The 18,409-nt window shown below is 43.2% G+C and overlaps 2 protein-coding genes across 10 annotated transcripts in view; one reads left to right on the forward strand and one right to left on the reverse strand.

Annotated features, from left to right (window-relative positions):
- PHYKPL (5-phosphohydroxy-L-lysine phospho-lyase) overlaps window positions 1–8,131 on the forward strand; it is a 10,890-nt gene extending 2,759 nt beyond the window's left edge. The window contains exons 2-13 of one of the 4 annotated variants that reach the window (XM_041397428.1): window positions 1,436–1,554; window positions 2,309–2,468; window positions 3,061–3,135; window positions 3,945–4,032; window positions 4,124–4,240; window positions 4,439–4,521; window positions 4,799–5,024; window positions 5,268–5,422; window positions 5,955–6,044; window positions 6,189–6,319; window positions 6,757–6,813; window positions 6,917–8,131. In XM_041397428.1, the coding sequence (XP_041253362.1) occupies window positions 1,436–1,554; window positions 2,309–2,468; window positions 3,061–3,135; window positions 3,945–4,032; window positions 4,124–4,240; window positions 4,439–4,521; window positions 4,799–5,024; window positions 5,268–5,422; window positions 5,955–6,044; window positions 6,189–6,319; window positions 6,757–6,809 (1,297 nt within the window). In that variant the 3' untranslated portion in view covers window positions 6,810–6,813; window positions 6,917–8,131. The other 3 variants (XM_041397427.1, XM_041397426.1, XM_041397424.1) reach the window with 3 other exon arrangements.
- HNRNPAB (heterogeneous nuclear ribonucleoprotein A/B) overlaps window positions 1–17,218 on the reverse strand; it is a 28,749-nt gene extending 11,531 nt beyond the window's left edge. For 2 of the 6 annotated variants that reach the window (XM_041397434.1, XM_041397432.1), the window contains exons 1-7: window positions 17,051–17,211; window positions 16,653–16,937; window positions 13,623–13,791; window positions 13,380–13,538; window positions 12,855–12,986; window positions 11,148–11,256; window positions 10,739–10,823 (exon numbers count right to left, since the gene is read on the reverse strand). In XM_041397434.1, the coding sequence (XP_041253368.1) occupies window positions 10,753–10,823; window positions 11,148–11,256; window positions 12,855–12,986; window positions 13,380–13,538; window positions 13,623–13,791; window positions 16,653–16,900 (888 nt within the window). In that variant the 5' untranslated portion in view covers window positions 16,901–16,937; window positions 17,051–17,211 and the 3' untranslated portion in view covers window positions 10,739–10,752. Of the gene's footprint in view, window positions 1–10,158; window positions 10,484–10,738; window positions 10,824–10,901; window positions 11,055–11,147; window positions 11,257–12,854; window positions 12,987–13,379; window positions 13,539–13,622; window positions 13,792–16,652; window positions 16,938–17,050 lie in introns of those variants that run through there. The other 4 variants (XM_041397430.1, XM_041397431.1, XM_041397429.1 and 1 more) reach the window with 4 other exon arrangements.
- Window positions 17,219–18,409: the final 1,191 nt, after the last annotated feature.

Here is an 18,409-nt window from a genome sequence, read left to right on the forward strand (position 1 = left end):
GGGAGCGGGGCCGAGGCGCGGGCCCCGCCCGGCGGCAGCGCCATCGCGCCCGGGCTGGAGGCAGCGGCAGCGCCGGAGCGCCGCGCCCGCACAGCCCGGTGCGCTGCTGTAATTAACAGGAATTAGCCGTTCTTAAGGAGGGGGATTACGAAACTGCACTGTAAAACCCGTATGATACCGAGTGCGCCTGTTTAGAGGCTAAACTGCTTAGAAAGCGTTTTCTGCGAGCCCGGCTGCGGCTGGAGGCAGTGCTGGGGCACGCGAGGTTCTGGCTCGCCTACTGTTATAGCCCGTCTTTCAGGAAACTAATTATACCAAAACCGGGATGGAATTAACAACAAACTCTGCTCTCTTTGACAGAATGAGGGACAAGACTCAGTTCTAAACTTACATTACCGGTGGTGTTTCAACTAGCCTCAAGAAAGTCTTAATTCTTTAGACCATCACCAAGTATGGCAACACAACTCTTATTTAACTGAGGGACTATTTTCATATCACATACATTCAAATCCAAGGGTACTTTTATGTGCTGTATAAATACAATAGAGTTGGGCTGAAAGTAAATGCTGAAATTAGGATTATGCCACCCAAAAAATACTACACTGGGTGTCCAATCTTCTTCTAACTGATTTGCCTTTCCACTGGCAACAAGACCCAGCCTCTGAAAGCACTTTCTTAGCATCTTTTGAACAGTTAGGAGAAGCTTACAAAAAACCCCAATTGTTTTGCCAGCTCACAGAGAAAGTATCAAGATACCTCCTGGGTGGGATAATGAAGCACTTTCTTACTTCACCATTGTCCTTTGTCATCCATTTGACAATGGCTTTGTATTTATCATCAAATTATTTCTGTATAAGCCATAATTTACTAAATGATGAAGTATGGAAGTTAGGCATTGCCCTCCAGTCTCAAATCTCTGCAACTCCTACTTAGGAAGATGTGCTTCCCTTTCACTTGTTTGGAAATTCATTTAAAAAGTGAAACTAAACAAATGCACTTAAGTAAACCCAGCCTAATAGAATCACTGTGTTCTAGCTATGGTTAGTGAAGCTGTAACAGTCACCAGCAGTAAACTGGAAAATCAGAACCTTGGCAGGAATAGCAAGAACACAGTAAGAATAATAAAAAGAACATAGCATGACATAAGAGACACAAAAGAACAAAAAGGGCAGACAGCACAGACAGTAAGGAATTGCAGTTAAGACAGGATGAAACTACAGAGGTGAGTCCTACTGCTGTGTCTAGACCATAGAGTAGGATTTTCAGGTTTGGAGTGTGCTTTTTTCCTGTTAATCTAAGAAAATTTTGAGCACAAGGCCTTTGGTCTAGGGGCCAAAAGCAGGATGACTGTGCCAGCAAACAGGAGAAATGTCTTTTACCAGTAGGATAAACTAAACTCACCAAGATTTATTTTGTTTTGTGATGCTTGTCATAGCTCTTCTTGCAAGCTGTTTTTTCCTAATGATCCAGTGAAGATCATGAAGGCAAAAGGCCAGTATATGTATGATGAGAATGGGAGACAGTACCTTGACTGCATAAACAATGTGGCTCATGGTAAGCTAAAGTCATGGTACTGGATGTTATTTGATGCTGTGTTTTTTTAAGCAGAACAAAGAACAGTCAGTACTTTTACTGCAGTTGCACTGTGCTGGGGGAGGGGGTGTTTAATTGGAAAAGTGGAAGGAAACTTTCTTGAGCATGTAGTTTGGGGAATTACAGTGTTTTTGAATTTGGCTGTGTGAATGTGCTTTCCAGACTTGCTTCCTGTCCTGTCTTCCTAGAAATGTGTCTAAAACATACAGATTTTTTCCATGGAAACTCAAGCACCTCACTGTAAAATTAACAAGTGACATTTTGTTATTGTAAAAGTTACTGTTAAGTGCACAGTCACAGAACCCCACTGCTCAGTGTGGTGCCTTACTTTTGTATAATTGACTGTTGCTTTCTTACAGGATTTGAAATCTCTCTAACCTAACCCCTATCAGGGCTAGTAATTCTTTGGTAGTAAAGCTTACCTGCACCTTCCCAAACTCCTGAACTGTGTAAATGCCTAAATCCAGGCATCAAATCAGACACTATTTACTTTAGCATATCAATTTCCAGTACTAACTACAAACCTTAAATACAGTGGGAGGCAAGTTCAAACTTTCTGAGGAGCACAAAAATGTTTTTACAAGGTGTACCATTATTAAGGCCATACTGGTAAGATCTCTGTACTATTAGAGAAATCTAAGTGTTAAGCTGGCATGTGATGAACACCATGGGTAATATGAAGAACTCTCAAACCACTCTCCACATTGTCTTGCAGTTGGACACTGTCACCCTGATATAGTAAAGGCAGCCCATGAACAGAATCAATTGTTAAATACAAATTCTCGTTACCTTCATGACAACTTGGTTGATTATGCAGAGAGACTTTCAAAAACACTACCTGAGAAATTATGCATCTTCTATTTTTTGAATTCTGGGTAAGTTGGGTTCATTAGAATTGATACAGGGGCTTTCCTAGGTATATACAGACAAGTACACTTTCTTATCAACAGCCAATTTCAGTCTGGTGTGGATGACTAGATACTGACAAAAACATGGGTTTGGTTTTGCAAGCTCTCTACCTGGAAACTAAACTTGTGCTTTAGTTTAAGAAGGGCTTTATTCTATTTGTAAGACCTTGGACCTCAAAACACTAATGTAAATATTTGCTGTATTAGTTTCTTGTCTGATTTGTCTTCTCACTTGACAGTCTCAAAATTAAATGTACCAATGCATTGCTTCTGCTGGGGAGGGGGGGACATATCCTTAAGCAAACTTCATCTGGAAGAAAAAAAAATAAAGCCAAATTGTTTCTCAGAAAGTAGTTCCTGTACTCACTAGTTCCTGTACTCTGGCTTTTTAAGATGTATTCTGTTCTGCTGAAGAGTCCTACCTAGTGAGTGCTGATTACTAAGGAATTTGTGCATAACATGCATCAAGTTCTGTCTGTTCTCTGCAGACACAAAAAGCAGTGCAAGGGAGGTTAGATTTCAAAACTCAAGATATCCACAATGAATTTTTCCATTGTAGATCTGAAGCCAACGACCTTGCCCTGAGACTGGCACGGCAGTACACAAAACACGAGGATGTTATCGTTTTAGACCAGTGAGTACTTGGCAATTTGGGGCTACAAGGCTCCATTCTGGCCCATGGTCAGAGCATTTCTGAAATCCTGCTGTAGTAGAAAGACTGTAACCAGGAAGCTGAGGGAAGTCCTTTTTCCCTCTGTTGAGTATTGGCCAGCCCAGCCCTGGGAGCTGTGGTTGGGCTCTTTGGGCTCTCCAATACTCAACATCTCTTGAACACTGGAGTAAGGCCAGCAGTGGCCTGCCACGATGGGAAAGGAGCCACAGCAGTGAGAGGTGCTGGGTTTGTTCAGCTGCAAGAGACAGCCAGATAGATCTCACTGCAACTACAACTGTCTCATGGGAAGGAGCAAAAGAGATGGGAGCCAGGTGTGAAGATGTATGGTGACAGAAAAAAATACCTCAGATGTAAGTTCAAACCTGAGGAATTTTGATGAGACAGGAAAAAAAGTCTTTTGCCATGAAGAGAGTCTAATATTAGAAGAGGATGCCTACAGTCACTGGAAACTCCATTGTTGGAAGATGTTCAGAAATAGGCCCTTCCCATTGTTTGCAATCTTGTGTATTGCTCAGGTGTTCCCTGCTGTGATTCCAGTCACTGGTGCAGGCAAACCAGTGCTAAGTCCTGTCCCTCTGCATCCTTTATATGGAAAAAAAAAAAATCCAAGTAGTATTAAGCCTATTAATAGAAAATAAACTGCAGAGCTGTTTACTGAATTTCCTACCAGGTAATAGCAGCTGGCTACTTTTTACTATTTGGAATGCTAATACTAAAGAACTCTTGATACTGAGAAAATTACTGTTTAGTTCTGCCAATTGTTTTTTAAGTGCTTACCATGGACATCTGACATCTTTGATTGACATAAGCCCATATAAATTCAGAAATCTAGAAGGACAAAAGGAATGGGTCCACGTGGTATGTACTTCAGCCTATACCTATCAATTACTTGTCAATTGAGTGAAGTTGTTTTTACAGTATATTTCATGTAAGATATTCCTTTGCATAGGCTCCTGTTCCAGACACATACAGAGGACTTTATAGAGAAGATCATGAAGATTCAGTAACAGCCTATGCTGATGAAGTAAAGAATATTATTGAGCATGCACATAAGAGAGGCAGAAAGGTAAGACATCATTTCCTGAACTTTGTTTTGTCTTAGAAATGAATGTGCCTGACTGTAAGTGCAATTCAGAGTTACTAAACTAAGTGGTATGGACTCGTCAAAAAGTGAAGATCACATTAATAATCAAAAACCATCTAAGGACAAAGCTTGCTCCACAACTTTCTGTATTGTGTTCAAACATTATGTGCTGTGTTTTAGATTGCTGCATTTTTTGTTGAATCTCTACCAAGTGTTGGTGGTCAAATCATTCCCCCAGCAGGATATTTTCAGAAGGTTGCAGAGTAAGTGGTCATTCATTATCTTTTTTAACTTATCATATTTGGTAAATAGATAATTCTCTGCCTGCTGTGACACAGAGCTTGATAGGAAGGAAATTATCCAAGCCTTCATGTTAGAATGTGAACTCTGTATAAGGCAAAGGTCTGCTTATAAACACACAGTATGCAATAAAGGCTTGTATACCTTTGTTTCCTCAAAGTTTGCACTTTCTGCATGTTCCTGAACAGTAAATGCTATGTTCTCTTTCCTTTTAAGAGACAATCAAATCTTATGTTACAGGCATGTGCACAAGGCAGGAGGTGTATTTATTGCTGATGAAATTCAAGTTGGCTTTGGCAGGGTTGGCAAGCACTTCTGGGCATTCCAGCTTCAGGGAGAAGATTTTATACCTGATATTGTCACTATGGGGAAGCCAATAGGGAATGGGCACCCACTTGCTTGTGTAGCAACAACAAAAGAAATTGCAGAAGCATTTGCGGCCACAGGAGTAGAGTATTTTAATACAGTAAGTAAGCCTAAGGATTAAAAGTAGATACCCATGCTGTGTTTTTATTAGTATTTACCACACAGTAAATGAAGAACTGTGTCACTGTACAATCTCTGTGTTTCTAGTCTGTGACTCTGTGTATTGGCTCCATCTGATAAAAGTAATAATATGCTCCTTGTATAACTGAGGCTGCACTTTCAGTGACATCATTTCATCTTTCTTCCCTTTCCATGGCTCTGTGTGTTCCTTTCCTGGGCTCAGTTTGGTGGGAACCCTGTTTCATGTGCCATTGGATTAGCTGTGTTAGATGTAATTGAGAAGGAACACCTTCAGGCTCATGCCACAGAGGTTGGCAGCTTCTTGATGAAGACACTCAAGGAGCAGCAACTCAAGCATCCCATCATTGGTGATGTCAGGTATCAGTGCCTTATTTACATTTTTAGCTGCTTTCTCTTTGGTTCAGTCAGTCCAACAATTCAATCCAACATATGTTGTTTTGAGAAATTAATAAAATTATGTGTTTTCAGCAAAAATAAAGAGCCTCCTGTACAATTAAGTAAAACAAACCTGAGCCTATCAGAAGTCTCATACTTTGCCACTCTGGGCCACTACTGTTTTATCAATTTATTAGCTGCTAGAACTGTTCAACTGCTACTGTTCAAACTGCTGTTTGAACTCAAAGTTCAAGTGCACAGAGTACAGAAGTGATGAGCTAGATTGAAAACATGCTTAATATCCTGTCCTGCTCTACCAATGTGAGCAGACAGAAGTCTGTATTACCACATTTCTTCAGAACAGCAAAACTTTTTTTTAACAGTAGCCAAACATCAGGTAATTCTCATGCAGTAAAGGTCTGGTCTTAAAAAAACCCTCATTTTTTTACTTCACTTGTAGTTTCTTCCTCTGACACTGACTCTGGCAGACTGAATGGTTTTATTTCTTTTACAGAGGTTGTGGCTTATTCATTGGAGTGGACTTAATCAAGGACCAAGCAGAAAGGACTCCAGCCACAGCAGAAGCAGAGGATCTAGTAACAAGGTACAGGAGTTGGTAAAACACAAGGCCAAAACTGAAACCAGTCAGTGTAGAAAGGCACTGTGTGACAGCCTGCAGGCTGGTGTTGGAAGTTTTTCTGAGTTACATGCAGAGGTAAATGTAATTCTTTTTTATTGCTCTTTCCAGACTTAAGGAAAAATATATTCTACTGAGTACAGATGGGCCAGGAAGAAATGTGCTGAAATTCAAGCCCCCAATGTGTTTTAATATGGAGGATGCAAAATTTGTTGCGGAGACAATTGACAAAATACTAACAGGTAAAAAGTGATCAAAACCCTCAAAAATGGTGGGTGGTTTCTGAACCTTCTTGAAGACAATGCTGAGCTACTGAATTTAATTTTCAGAAATGCTAAATTGGAGCCAAGATGGTAAATGCTGAGCACATAGCCTTCCCTTCTCAGTTTTTCTGTGCTGAAGTTCTCCAACAAAACTACTTCCTCAACAGCTGCATGTGCATTTTAAAATAGTTTTGCTCTGGCTGAGGTTTGAGTGTTTAGCTTATCCAAACATGCACAGTTTGTAAAATATGTGCACATGTTCCTGAAAGCCATAATCTATGTACCTTTAGCCACTTAGCTTTTTTTGCCACTTAGCTTTTTATACAACTTCTACACTCTTGGCATTAAGAAAGTTAGTGTGTAAAAAATGTCACAAAGTCTTGTTTTTTCTAAGTTGTTGCTTATTCTCTCTCCAGATATGGAAAAAGAATGTCTGAACCAACAGAAAACACCTATTTGTTCCACCTGAGCAGGTATTTACCTATAGCCACCCAGTACTATTTAAAAGCCACGTTTCTAAACGTAACTTCACAAGCACTGTCAGAATAAAGCTTCCTCAGAGATGCTTTTACTCAGTTTGCAGGAATTTCTGGGAATCTCCAAGCATAGACCACACTTGTGTACATCCAGCATTCACAACTGCCTTCCATTGGTCTGACCCTCCCAGCAACACTGTGTGCATCACTTGTTGTAAGCCAGGGCCAACATGTCCCAGACAGGACTGTCTCTAGAGCATGCAAATGACTGCACAGCCACAAAAACTTTCTGCTTGCTGCTCAGTGCCTTCAGGCTCCAGCCAGAAGCTGGTCCAGATGCATAACCACTTCCCCTGAAGTGTCATTTCAGGTTCACAGCTGGCATCTCATCCTTCAGGATCCATTTACCCCTAGACTCAAATTTTGTTTGTGGGTATCAGAGTAAGATTGGTCTTGTTAAGTCTTCAAAGCCTTGTTATGTCTTCATCTCTTGAGGTCCCTCAGTAGGCTGCCAAGAGAACATCTAGCTGCAACTCAGTTTGCTGCTCCACCCCTGAGCACAGTGTACACTTACAGTTAACACCTTGGTAACACCCTTTGGTACACTTAGCCCTTCTTCAAACTACTCTGACTAAACGACAACCACATGTTTTGTGGAACTCTGGACAGCTGGGCAGGAATGCACCTGACATGGTCATTGTGAGCAGTGTAACCATTAGTGGCCTCAACCACCATGAGATTGACAGTGCTATGGCCCTGAGCTAAGGAGAAATATGTTTTTAGTTCAATGTATATTAGTATAGCAGGCACAAGAAAAATGTGTTAATATTTTATTTAGCAAGTTAATGGAAAGACATACAGCTGTTTATACTACTTATTCTTAGGAACAGAAAGATTACTTAACAGTGCCAGTGCAAATTAGAGGCCTAATGACTTAATGTACTTATCTGCAATCTAAACTAAGCAAGAAAAATGCCTTTATTTTCTACAGGAAACCAAGAATGCAAAAAGCCTCTTACTAAGTACAGTACTAGTAAGACACTTACATATAATGTAAGCGAAAATGAGGCAATGAAGTAATTTCTTTTAATGATACTTTTACAAAAAAAACCATAACATTATTTTCTTTCCATAGGTTTCAAACAATGTTCAAGATCTACTACTAAGAAACATTATTCTATTGTAATAATGCACATTTAATCTTCATCCTAGCATGTCTTAGACCAGATAAGTCACCTTTGATTTTTCTGTTTTCATTTATCTTGTTTTTAGTAAAAGTCCTAGGAGAAATAAATTTTACAAGAGCTTGTCTCAACTCTGGCAGTGTGGAATTGGCTTTTATTTAAAACTGTGTATCTAAAACTGATTATAAAGGAGGATTTTTCTAACGGCCACTACAAAATACATTTTCTAAATTTATGTACTTTCAGGTTATGACTTTTTCAAATTAGGATGAGCCAATGGGTGTTCTGATATTTTCAAGTCTTCAGCTACCTAAGCAAACACCATGCCAGGTGCCAGTACACCCAGTCCTACCCAGGACTCTGATGAGTTTCAGCAGCCAGTGTCAGAACAAGGTCCCTAAGCAGCACTATATTCAACAAACACTCTCAAGCCACCAGGTTAAGTCAAAAACTTCAGTTCCAAATTCCTAACATCAAACACATGAGGGACAGACAGCTGAGGGCTATGGCTCCCAAACCACTTCTTACAAACACAGTCTGTCCTCAAGAAATATCCAAGTGGGATTAGTAAATTAAGAGCAGTTTACAGCCATAAGCAACAACCTCGTGTACAAGCCTTTACTTTCACCAGGCAGTTCTTTGTCACAAACTTTTCATGCAAAGAAGAAAGGGAAAAGCCAGCTCTGCATTTAAGTACCAGTATCCTCAGTTCCTGCCCAAGGCCACATCACCTGTTAAGGAAGCATTACCTGAGCACCTACTTACAAAAACCACCACAAGAACACCAGCTGACAAACTCTTGCTAGGACACTACTAGCCAGAAGGACTGCAGCACAATGGTCCTGATACCATGCAATTTTCCCACTGGAGGGCCAAGTGCTTGCTAGAAAAATATTCTGCTACCCCTTATTTCACAGAAAAAAATAGTTAAAGTATGTAATAAAGTATTTAAATTTGAAATCTTGAGACAGTAATACTTCTAAATACTGTACTCATTTGCTTCAGTGATCTGCTGTTTTTTTTTATTTGCAACTAATTTGGGCTGGAGGTTACATGGTCCAGATGTAAAGTTGTCAACTCTAAGATTTAAAATCTGATTTTTTTCAATACTCAAGACTTCCACCTAACACCAGAAGAGTCTTACAGACTTCTAACTTACAAGCAAGTTTTTCTTTTCAAAGACAACCAGCAGGGAGCAGCAGATTATAGTCCATGCAGAAATAGCTGCATCCCTTGTTAAAAAAACTAGAAAGGTCACTAGTAACACACATTTGTTTCTTGTCTTAGTTACTTGGTTTGATTCCACTTCCAGGTGTTACTTGTTCAAAGACAATTTGTTACAAGAAAAAAAAATTGCCAGGTTTCAGCCTTAAAAGGAGATTAATATTGAACTGATCACTGCAACAAAGATCAGAAGTCTACTTTATGCAGTAGAGCTTGCTACTTATATTCTGCAACAAGACAGGCAAATCACGTGACAGTTATTGCCTTAAAATAGCAGTAAACTAACAGTAATGTCAAAAAAGAAGGGTATTTCTAGCTGGTCACTCATCTCTAGAGAGAGAGATGTTTTTTCCACCCACAGTGGAAGTTCTTTGAGCCTTTTCTATTATACAAAAGGCTGCAAAAACTCAGACTTTGCATTGGTAATTTAATGTCTGTCCAACCTGCCTTTCAAGGCAGACATACACAGCCTATTAACAACTTGCAGACAAGTCTCAGAATCAAGACAGTGAAATATGGAGGAAGTGCAGCCAGCTTCTTGCACACCTCTTGGCTCCCTCCTGCAATGCTGTCCAGACTCCCAAGCCCTACCTGAACCCTACAGCTCTGGCTCCTCCTAGCAGAGCCCAAAGCAGACACCACTAGAGTTACTCTGTGCTTGCCTAGAGCAGAGCCACCATCTCACCAGCACAGCCCCACCACAGCTGGGGCTTCTCACCTGAGCTCTCCTCCACAACCTCCAGGCAGAAGTGACAGCAGGCTTTAGTTGCCACTTATCTGCAAGGGAGCACAACTACCAACACAGCCTTCTAGTTTTAAGATTAAAAACATTAAAGCACAACTCTTAATCTATCAAGGTACTGCCATGAACTAAGTTCTGGGAACAGGATACTGGTGTTTTACTAACACATGAGCTGAAGAATGGCACAAGACACTAGATTACGCCTTTTTTATTTCAAAAGCTAGGACAGCTTCAATATCCATGTCATGGTGAATCAGAACACATGTAAAATACCTTACAATACATTAGATTCCAAAAAGGTACCAAAAAGTACAGTAAAATTAACACTTCCATTACAGGAAATGTATGACACAAAAACAATACAAAATAAAAAGGTGGAAAGTGACACTGGTTCCCTAAGATGCATCTCATTCTGTACAACTGGAGTAATGCAGAGTCCACAGTTAACTCCAAGAGGCAGTCCCTAGATGCAGAGCTGCAGCTTTAAGCAGACCCTCAAAATCAGTTTCAGTTTAACCTATTAATAAAATCATTAATTAATATCTTCAGCAATGCTGAAAATTACACACCACACTGTCTAGACAACTAGTTATTGGTAAGTATTAAACATGTAAAACATTTCCAGGGAGCTCTTCCAAGTAAGATGCACATTTAACAGGCCATAGAAATTTATTGTAAAGTTAAATTTGGTACAGAACTGAAGTATCCATCTACAGCATTGTATACAAAACCTATGCAGTCATTTTCCAAAAGAGACCATGCCACTGCATACCTGAATAAGTTTGATCAATATGGCTTGTAGTTATTCTGATGACCACCACGTCTTGGTGTCTTCCCATAATTTGCACTGCCTTGACCTATGAACAAGAAAACAAATGCATTAAACTGCTAATTAGTTATGCTTGCTTATACCCAATACAGTTCTCTTTACTTACTGTAATCATAGCCTGGTCCATATCCATAATACCCATATCCTGAATAATCATAGCCTCCATAGCCACCATAACCTTGCTGATAGCCGTATCCTTGATTCCCATAACCCTGGTTCCAGTAATTGCCATAACCTTGATTCCAATTTTGACTTTGAGCTATAGAAGGGAAAACCATCCACAAAATCCCATTTTAGTACACACAACTTATTTAGAATGTGTCCATACTAAAGTAGTGTGTGTGGTACTTACCGCCGCCTCTTCCACCTCTGCCTCTTCCTCCATAGCTACCTCTTCCTCCACCACTACTGAACTGTTGCTGCTGGTACACTTCTTTTGGCTGTGCTACCTTAATCTCACACTGCAAATAAAAAACAAGGAAGAGTATGTGAAGTGTCTCAGAGCAGCACTGCCCCACCTGAGCGCCTGGAGAAGCCAGAGGTTCCTCTGGAGGCAAAGGAGGCGTACGTGCTGTGCTGGTGAGCAGCACTAATGCACATCCAGGGACATGTAATTTATTGTGCCACCTGGGCAAAGGTAAGTTGCTGTCAGCCTTTCCAAGAGGCCACTGCTTTCAGAGCATTTTATCCTGCCTATTCCCTACCATCCATTTCACCATGGGAGAGGTGCTGAGGCCACCTCTCCTGCAGGAGACACAAGGCTGTCCTCTCACCTGGCACAACCTCCAGGACAAGGCTGCTGCTATCAGACTGCTTCACCTGACCTGCACTGAATGAACGAGGTTCTGGGAACTGCACCAGAAGGAGTTTTCCTAGCAGACACTGAACACCTTACACAGTGTGTATGTGGATGGACTGTACCACACCCCTACCAACACCTGAAATCACCATTTATCAAATACTAACAGGTAAAACCAACCAGAACTGACATTTTCAAGGCAGGTTCCCAGGCTGCAGTTCAAGCTGTCAGCCAATTGCCAGGTTCCTGGATCTGTGCACAGACCAGGATTAAAGCTACTGTGCTGCAAAAGGAACAACAGCACCTGAGCAAGCCTGGCTTGGAGTTTTTACCACAGGACCTTTAAGGTAATCTGCTTTTTATTATCTATGGTTGTAACACAAAAAGAAGTCATAGATATGATACAGGAATTTCTCAGCTCTCTTGACATTTAGGCATCCATCTCTCCTAAAAATGAACTTCACTGCTAACCAGTGACTTTCCCACTGCGTTAGGTTTGTAAAAATTTCTTCTGTATTTTGTCAAGACCAGTCCTAAACCAAATGCAATCCAAGTCAGTGTCAGACAGTATGACCCAGTGTAAAAAGGCTCTGAAATTATGTGGTCAGCACTGGCCTCAGAGCAAGGGAACAGGGACACCTCGAGCCAGTACACATCATTTGCCTCCAGTCTCTCTACATTTGTGGATCCCTGAGCCTCTCTCCATTAGCTGTCCCCTCAGCTGGTCAGAGCACCTCACACCACCCTTACAGTAGCTCCCATAACCAAGCACAAACTTCCATAAGTGTACATTCACTCCCTGGATCCTTGTAGTGGGTTTACATGGCAAGGTTTGGGTAGCAGGGGGGCTACAGAAAGGGGCTCCAGAGAGAAGAAAGCAAAAGCTGTCCCCCAGCAGACAGAGCCACTTTCAGCCAGATGCTTGCAAAATTAGGCATCTGCAAGGCTTTCCTTTGTGCAAGTGCTCTATGCTGAAAATAGGCATCTACCTGCTGGAGTGCTTACACTGCTACATTGACACATGAGCCAATTTCTCCACATATATTTCATGAATGCAATTAGATACTTAATATACAAAAAGTCCTAAAAGACAGCAATTACAAGTATTGTCAAAGAGCTTTAGTAGCCTCTATGACAGAGCTTAGGGCTGTCCTTATTGTAAATTTGGTACTTTGACACAAGAGGTCTACAAAAGCCTTTTCAGGTTATAGATGTGGAGGTATTATCCATGGACAAAGAGTTGCAAGTCAGAGTTTCTACCTTGCTTCCACTGACGTTATGGAATTTCTTCTCCAAAACCTTCTTCACTGGATCCTCTTCCTTGAAAGTGATGAACACAAACCCCCTCCTTTTGTTGGTCTTTGGATCCATTGGCAGTTCAATTGCTTCAATCTGAAGATGCAAAATACTATTTTCAGACTCATGTTTTAGATGAACAGTTAAATGCACAGAAACTAGGACAGCAAAACTGTAAATTTTCTCTTTATGCATATTATGCAACACCAAAGTTGCAAGCCTTTCTATGCTAACAGTGGCTTTCAGAGCCAAGATTTCCATTTTACAACTCTTCAAACTGGTTTTTAAATGCTTTAAGACAAGGGTCTCTAGCAATGAAGCACCTAGTGCAATAAGTGCCACCTTTGCTCTCAAGTAGGGAAACTTCTGGATGTTACAGAAGACTTGATACATCTGAAGTTAACTTACTTTGAAACTTGCAAATTATTAATAAACTAAACAGCAACTGGAGACTATACTTTCAGAGTTTGCTAAGATACCATTACACACCTCTCCAAACTCTCCAAAGTATTCCCTGATTTTCTCTTCTGTAGCTTCTGGGTTTAGCCCACCAACAAATATTTTCTTCACTGGATCCTTTTTCATTGCCATGGCCTTCTTGGGATCAATTAGTCGTCCATCTAGTCTGTGTTCTTTCTGTTCCAGAACCTAAAAGACAGTTTGTTATGATTAACTCAAGCTGAAAAGTTTCCCCTAGATGTTAAAGATCTAAAATACTAAGCTTAAATTCACCTTTTCAACACTCCCAGGTTCTTTGAAGAGAATAAATCCAAAGCCTCTGGATCTTCCTGTGTTAGGGTCCATCTTTATCGTACAGTCGGTTACCTCACCAAATTTGGTGAAGTAATCTTTCAAGTCTTTTTTGCTTGTATCCCAACTGAGGCCACCAACAAACATCTTCCTGAAATTTCAAGGAGAGAAGAGCTATTCAGATTCAGGAAGCACTAGAGGAAAGCAGATGCAGTAAGATGCTCAGTGGTACACACCTCAGCAGCATTGTCAGAACAGGACTGTCTGTTCCAAGTGCAACACCTGCATCTTCTCAAAAGCTGCTGATATTACAGGAGTGCAAGGGTGGGATTCTTCCCTCTCTTTTTGAGGGAATGCCACAATGCACCCTGCCATTGTTTAGAGGATACAAAAATTAATAAGAATAGCCTGAAATATTCCTTGCCAGTAACTTAGGTTCTGAACAAAAGTATTCTATAATTTGCCAGAAAGCAGTATTGATTATCAAGTACTGCCAACTCAAGTTTTTGCAAAGAGCTTAGGATCATTCCTACTGCTCTGAAAGTATTCAGCAAATAAGGTATCAAAAGCAAAGTATTTGAGCTCTCTTAAGTTTTGGTTAAACAGCTGTGAAAATTTTAGTCCGGGTATCTGTGACCTCCAGTAACACTCACATACAACAGATGGGACTTTGGACCTGCCTTAACTACTATGTTGTGCACTTCTTCCTGCTTAGTTACTGACTCTAGGTCTGTCTTCCTCAGTACTACAGGAGTCTCTCCATCCTCAGTCTTTAATTCCAAGTAGGCGGATACAGTTCTTCCCTGCCCACTTTCCCATACAAAATACCCTCTGAAGGAGGATATCTAGCTCAAAGAACGAAATTCAAGGCACAATACTGAAGTGAAGCTAACAAACAGAACAGTGAAAGCAGGCAATAAGGCATTTTTCAAACGCTTCGCTTCAAATGAAAACATTAATAACATGGCTGCATTTTCTATTTTTGTAGTTTCCAAGGTAACAAACTAAGCTTTTAAAAGCATTCGAGCCTTTCTATCTAACTATAGACTGAAGCAGTTTAAGTTGTCATTACTCCTGTTTGGAGGCAACCTAGATTGGCACTAGAAGGTAGCAGCACTTCAGAAATTAAACTGTGCTTAAATAAAATTGGCTTTTGGTGCTTATGTGTAACTTTGCAATAACTGGCATCTGTTTATGTACAAGAGGAAATTGGGGGGGGGGGGGGAACCTTATGGGGTGTTTTCCCTTTTTTTCTTAAACTGGGTGAAACCAAACCCTTTATCTGCTCAAGTCAAGTTTTTTCAGCAGCCCTTGATGAGTGCAGCAGGAAACACCGGCTCCAAATACAGCGTGTGCTTCCTGCAGCCATTACAGCAGAGCCTCGGAGGAACGGCCTAGCCAAGTTTATTCACCTCTCAACACCAGGGCAAGGAAAGGGGCTTGGGGAACTCCTTCCCTCCCAAGAGCTGACTGTGGCTGCTCTAACCTGTACGGACTGACAGGCTTTCCACAGCACACCCTGTCAGCGCTGACCACACTTACTGAACAATGAAAGATTGGAAGATGACAGGAATTTGTCTGGAGGCAGCTTTGGCTGCTTTATGGCATTGCCACATGCTAAACTCACCTCTTACCACAGCACTTTGTGTTACACTTTGCAACTTGCAGTGCTTTGTTTTGTAACTGGAAAAACTGATACCTAATTTAAATAACACAATATTTAAAACTTTTGAACCTTGGAAACTGAGACCAAAACCACGGTATTTGGCGTTTCCTTTAGAGGTCACAAACTGGACAACTGCACCTTTAGCACGCATTTTTCCCTCCTGAGTGTATTTGTGCAGCTAAACTGAAGCTTATTTTAGCTCATAACAAAACACTGTAAAATCAGTGCCTTGGACAGCGCTACGTTTTTCACATACATCAATCCCTCTGAATAAGTGCTGTTCTAAGAAGTTTCATTTCATACCGATTTGGGGCTGAAGCTTGTCACCTGTTCATGAAAGGAAAATACCATCACCCTTTTTTCAGCACAAAATACTAGAAACAGTAAAGAAAAATTCGTACAGAGCTAAAAGGCCTGGTTCGCAATCCTTCCAGTGTCCGCAAAGAGTACATCCGGCCCCAGCTTGTGGGAAGCTTGTGCAAGTGTTACTCATTCCTTTATAGTCAAAAATCTATTACACTGGCTTCAGCGCTCTGTTTAACCTAAGGGATCTGACCCTCTGGTTCAGAGCTCAGCGGTAACAAAGGGAGTTCCAATTAAATACATGGGGTAGCCTGAATAACAAAGACCTGCTTGAGAAACAAGCCAGGTAATGTTCGTGTCAAGTATGTGTGTTTATGAACAGAACAACTGCGATAGGAACGAAATTCCTCTTGTATACACAAGGATTCCACCACCAAAGCACAGCGAAACTACTCTGACTCCTCCAGAAATCCCTTGCAAGACTTAAGGCATTTTCTGACAATGCTGCAAAGTAGCACACCAAAATAGCTCTTACCGATTTAAACACACCGCGCATTATCTCAATCGTGCCGATTTTTCTTTTACTTCCCTTAAAAAATACTAAGGTTACCCCCGCTGCCTTCCAAGGCCAGGATTATTTTCTATGTGCTTTACAAAAACATTCACATTTACATCGACGCCACTGGCCATGGGCCATGCGATCCCCGCAAAGTTTCAGCCAGCCCCCCTCCCCCAACAGAAAGCAACTCCTTCCATCCGCCCCTTTCGCTAAAGAGGGAAAGGAAGAAGAAAACGCGGGAGAGGTAAATCCCCTTCCATTTTACAGCGTGAGACGGCAACAGCCCCGCTCGGCGCCCCTCCCCCAGCCGCCACATGGCGCCAACAAAAGGCAGCGCCAGAACAAAGGAAGCGCTGGTGCTGCAGGGCCCCGGCTCGGCGGGGCCGCTCCCGCCGCCCTCCCCGCCGGCCCGAGCGGGCCCGGGGGCGCTGCCGCCGCAGGGCCGCGCCGGGCCCGGCGCTCCGCGCATGGCGCCCGCGCTTACCCCGCGTCCTCCTCGTTCTTGCTGGCGTTGATCTGGTCGCCCTCGGCCCCATTCTGGCTGGCGGCCGTGCCCGCCGTTCCCGCCGCTGGGCCGGCTCCCGCCGCCGCCGCCGCCGCTCCCGCTGCTCCTGCCGCTCCCGCCGCCGCAGCGGCCGCGCCGGTCTCGGCCTGCTGCTCCCCGGCGCTCTCGGCCGCTTCGTGCCCGTTCTGGGTGGCGCCGGCCGCCAGCTGCTGCTCCGCTTCCGACATGGTGCCCCGTCCGCAGAGGCAGAGGGACGAGAGACGCCTGCGAGAGACGAGCGCGGGTCAGCGCGGCGGCTCCTCCCCGGCCGGGCCGGTCTGATCCGGTCCGCTCACACCCCTCCCCCTTCCCGCCGCCGCCATCCCGCTCGTACTCACTTTTAAAATCCGCTCCCGATAAAACCCGGGCTGACCGAAGTCTAATTAAAACCTCCCCGCCACTGGTGCTGGAGCCGATCCCGCTCCCCGCGGCTGCTCCGCACCGGCGCCACCGCCGCCTCCCCCTCAGACACGTACTCGGGCCCGCGCCCGCGACGCGTGGCCGCCTTTATACCGCCGGAGCCTGCGCCACACCGCAACAAGGCGCGTCCTGGTTGGGCGTCGCCGCCTGTCACTCAGGAGAGTCTGCTCTCGCTGCTGGCTGCACTGCTGGGATGGGCGGGGCCATGCGGGGAGAGGCGGGCGAGGCGGGCCCGGGAGTTGCCGGCGGGATCGGGATCGGGATCGGGATCGGGATCGGGATCGGGATCGGGATCGGGATCGGGATCGGGATCGGGATCGGGGCCGCGCTCCCAGCACGGTGGCGGGGCCGGGCCCGCGGGCAGCGCACGGGAGGGTCCGGCTGCGCTGGAGCGCTGTGCTCCGCTCGCAGTGCCGCCCTGGTTTAGCCCGAGGTGTGTTACGGGCACTGAGTCAGTTACTCCAGGACGAGAGGTTTGCTTAATGTTTCCAGCTCTGCTGGTTTTGCAACCGAGAGGGGCCAGAGTTTGTTGTTCTTAAACTTAGATTTGGATATTACATAACCGGGGCTGGAGCGCTGAGCACGTGCCCGGGCCTTAATTCCTTTTGCCCAAGGATATGTCAGCCTTGTTGGCAAAGTTGTGGGTGAGAAGTCCAGAAGACAACTGCTCCCTGTAACCAGACATTGTTTTATGGCATAGGGCTCCTGGTGTCCTGTTTGTCCACGCCAAAGGGGCAGATTTTGCCTTCTAGATGTACAGGTAAAGCTTACACGTCTTTAAATAAAACTGAAAGTTAAGCCCTTTGCTTGTGGGCAAGAAGTAACAATTACTACCTAACTTACTGCAGTAATGAGTGCACACATTAATGCTCCACCCTCTGTCAAATATGGCTTGTGGCTCAACTTTAATCTGCTGTTAAAACTCAGGAGTGCCCACAGCTATCTGTTAATTGAAACAGGAGAAACATTTTAAGTGATCTGGTCTGGATCATAAAGTGTCCTTCAGCTGAGCTGCTTTTAGAACAGTTTTTATCCTAAATAAAGTAGATCAGAATTCATCTTTAGGGATGCCTGTCAGTAGCCAGGGTAGGGTATGCTATACACAAACTCTCAACCACAACTTTAGGCTGAACTTTGTAAAAAAACATTCTATGAAGTCAGGGCAGTAAAGATAGTAGAGGGAGCAGGGCCAGTACACTTGAAAGTTGTAATGTCCTCAGGACAGGTTGTAGATGTTGGCTGACACAGATGCTCATCTTTATGAGAATATATTTTTA

Source organism: Onychostruthus taczanowskii, unplaced genomic scaffold, assembly GCF_017590055.1.
Source record: "Onychostruthus taczanowskii isolate IOZ18803 unplaced genomic scaffold, ASM1759005v1 scaffold14, whole genome shotgun sequence".
NCBI lineage: Eukaryota > Metazoa > Chordata > Aves > Passeriformes > Passeridae > Onychostruthus > Onychostruthus taczanowskii.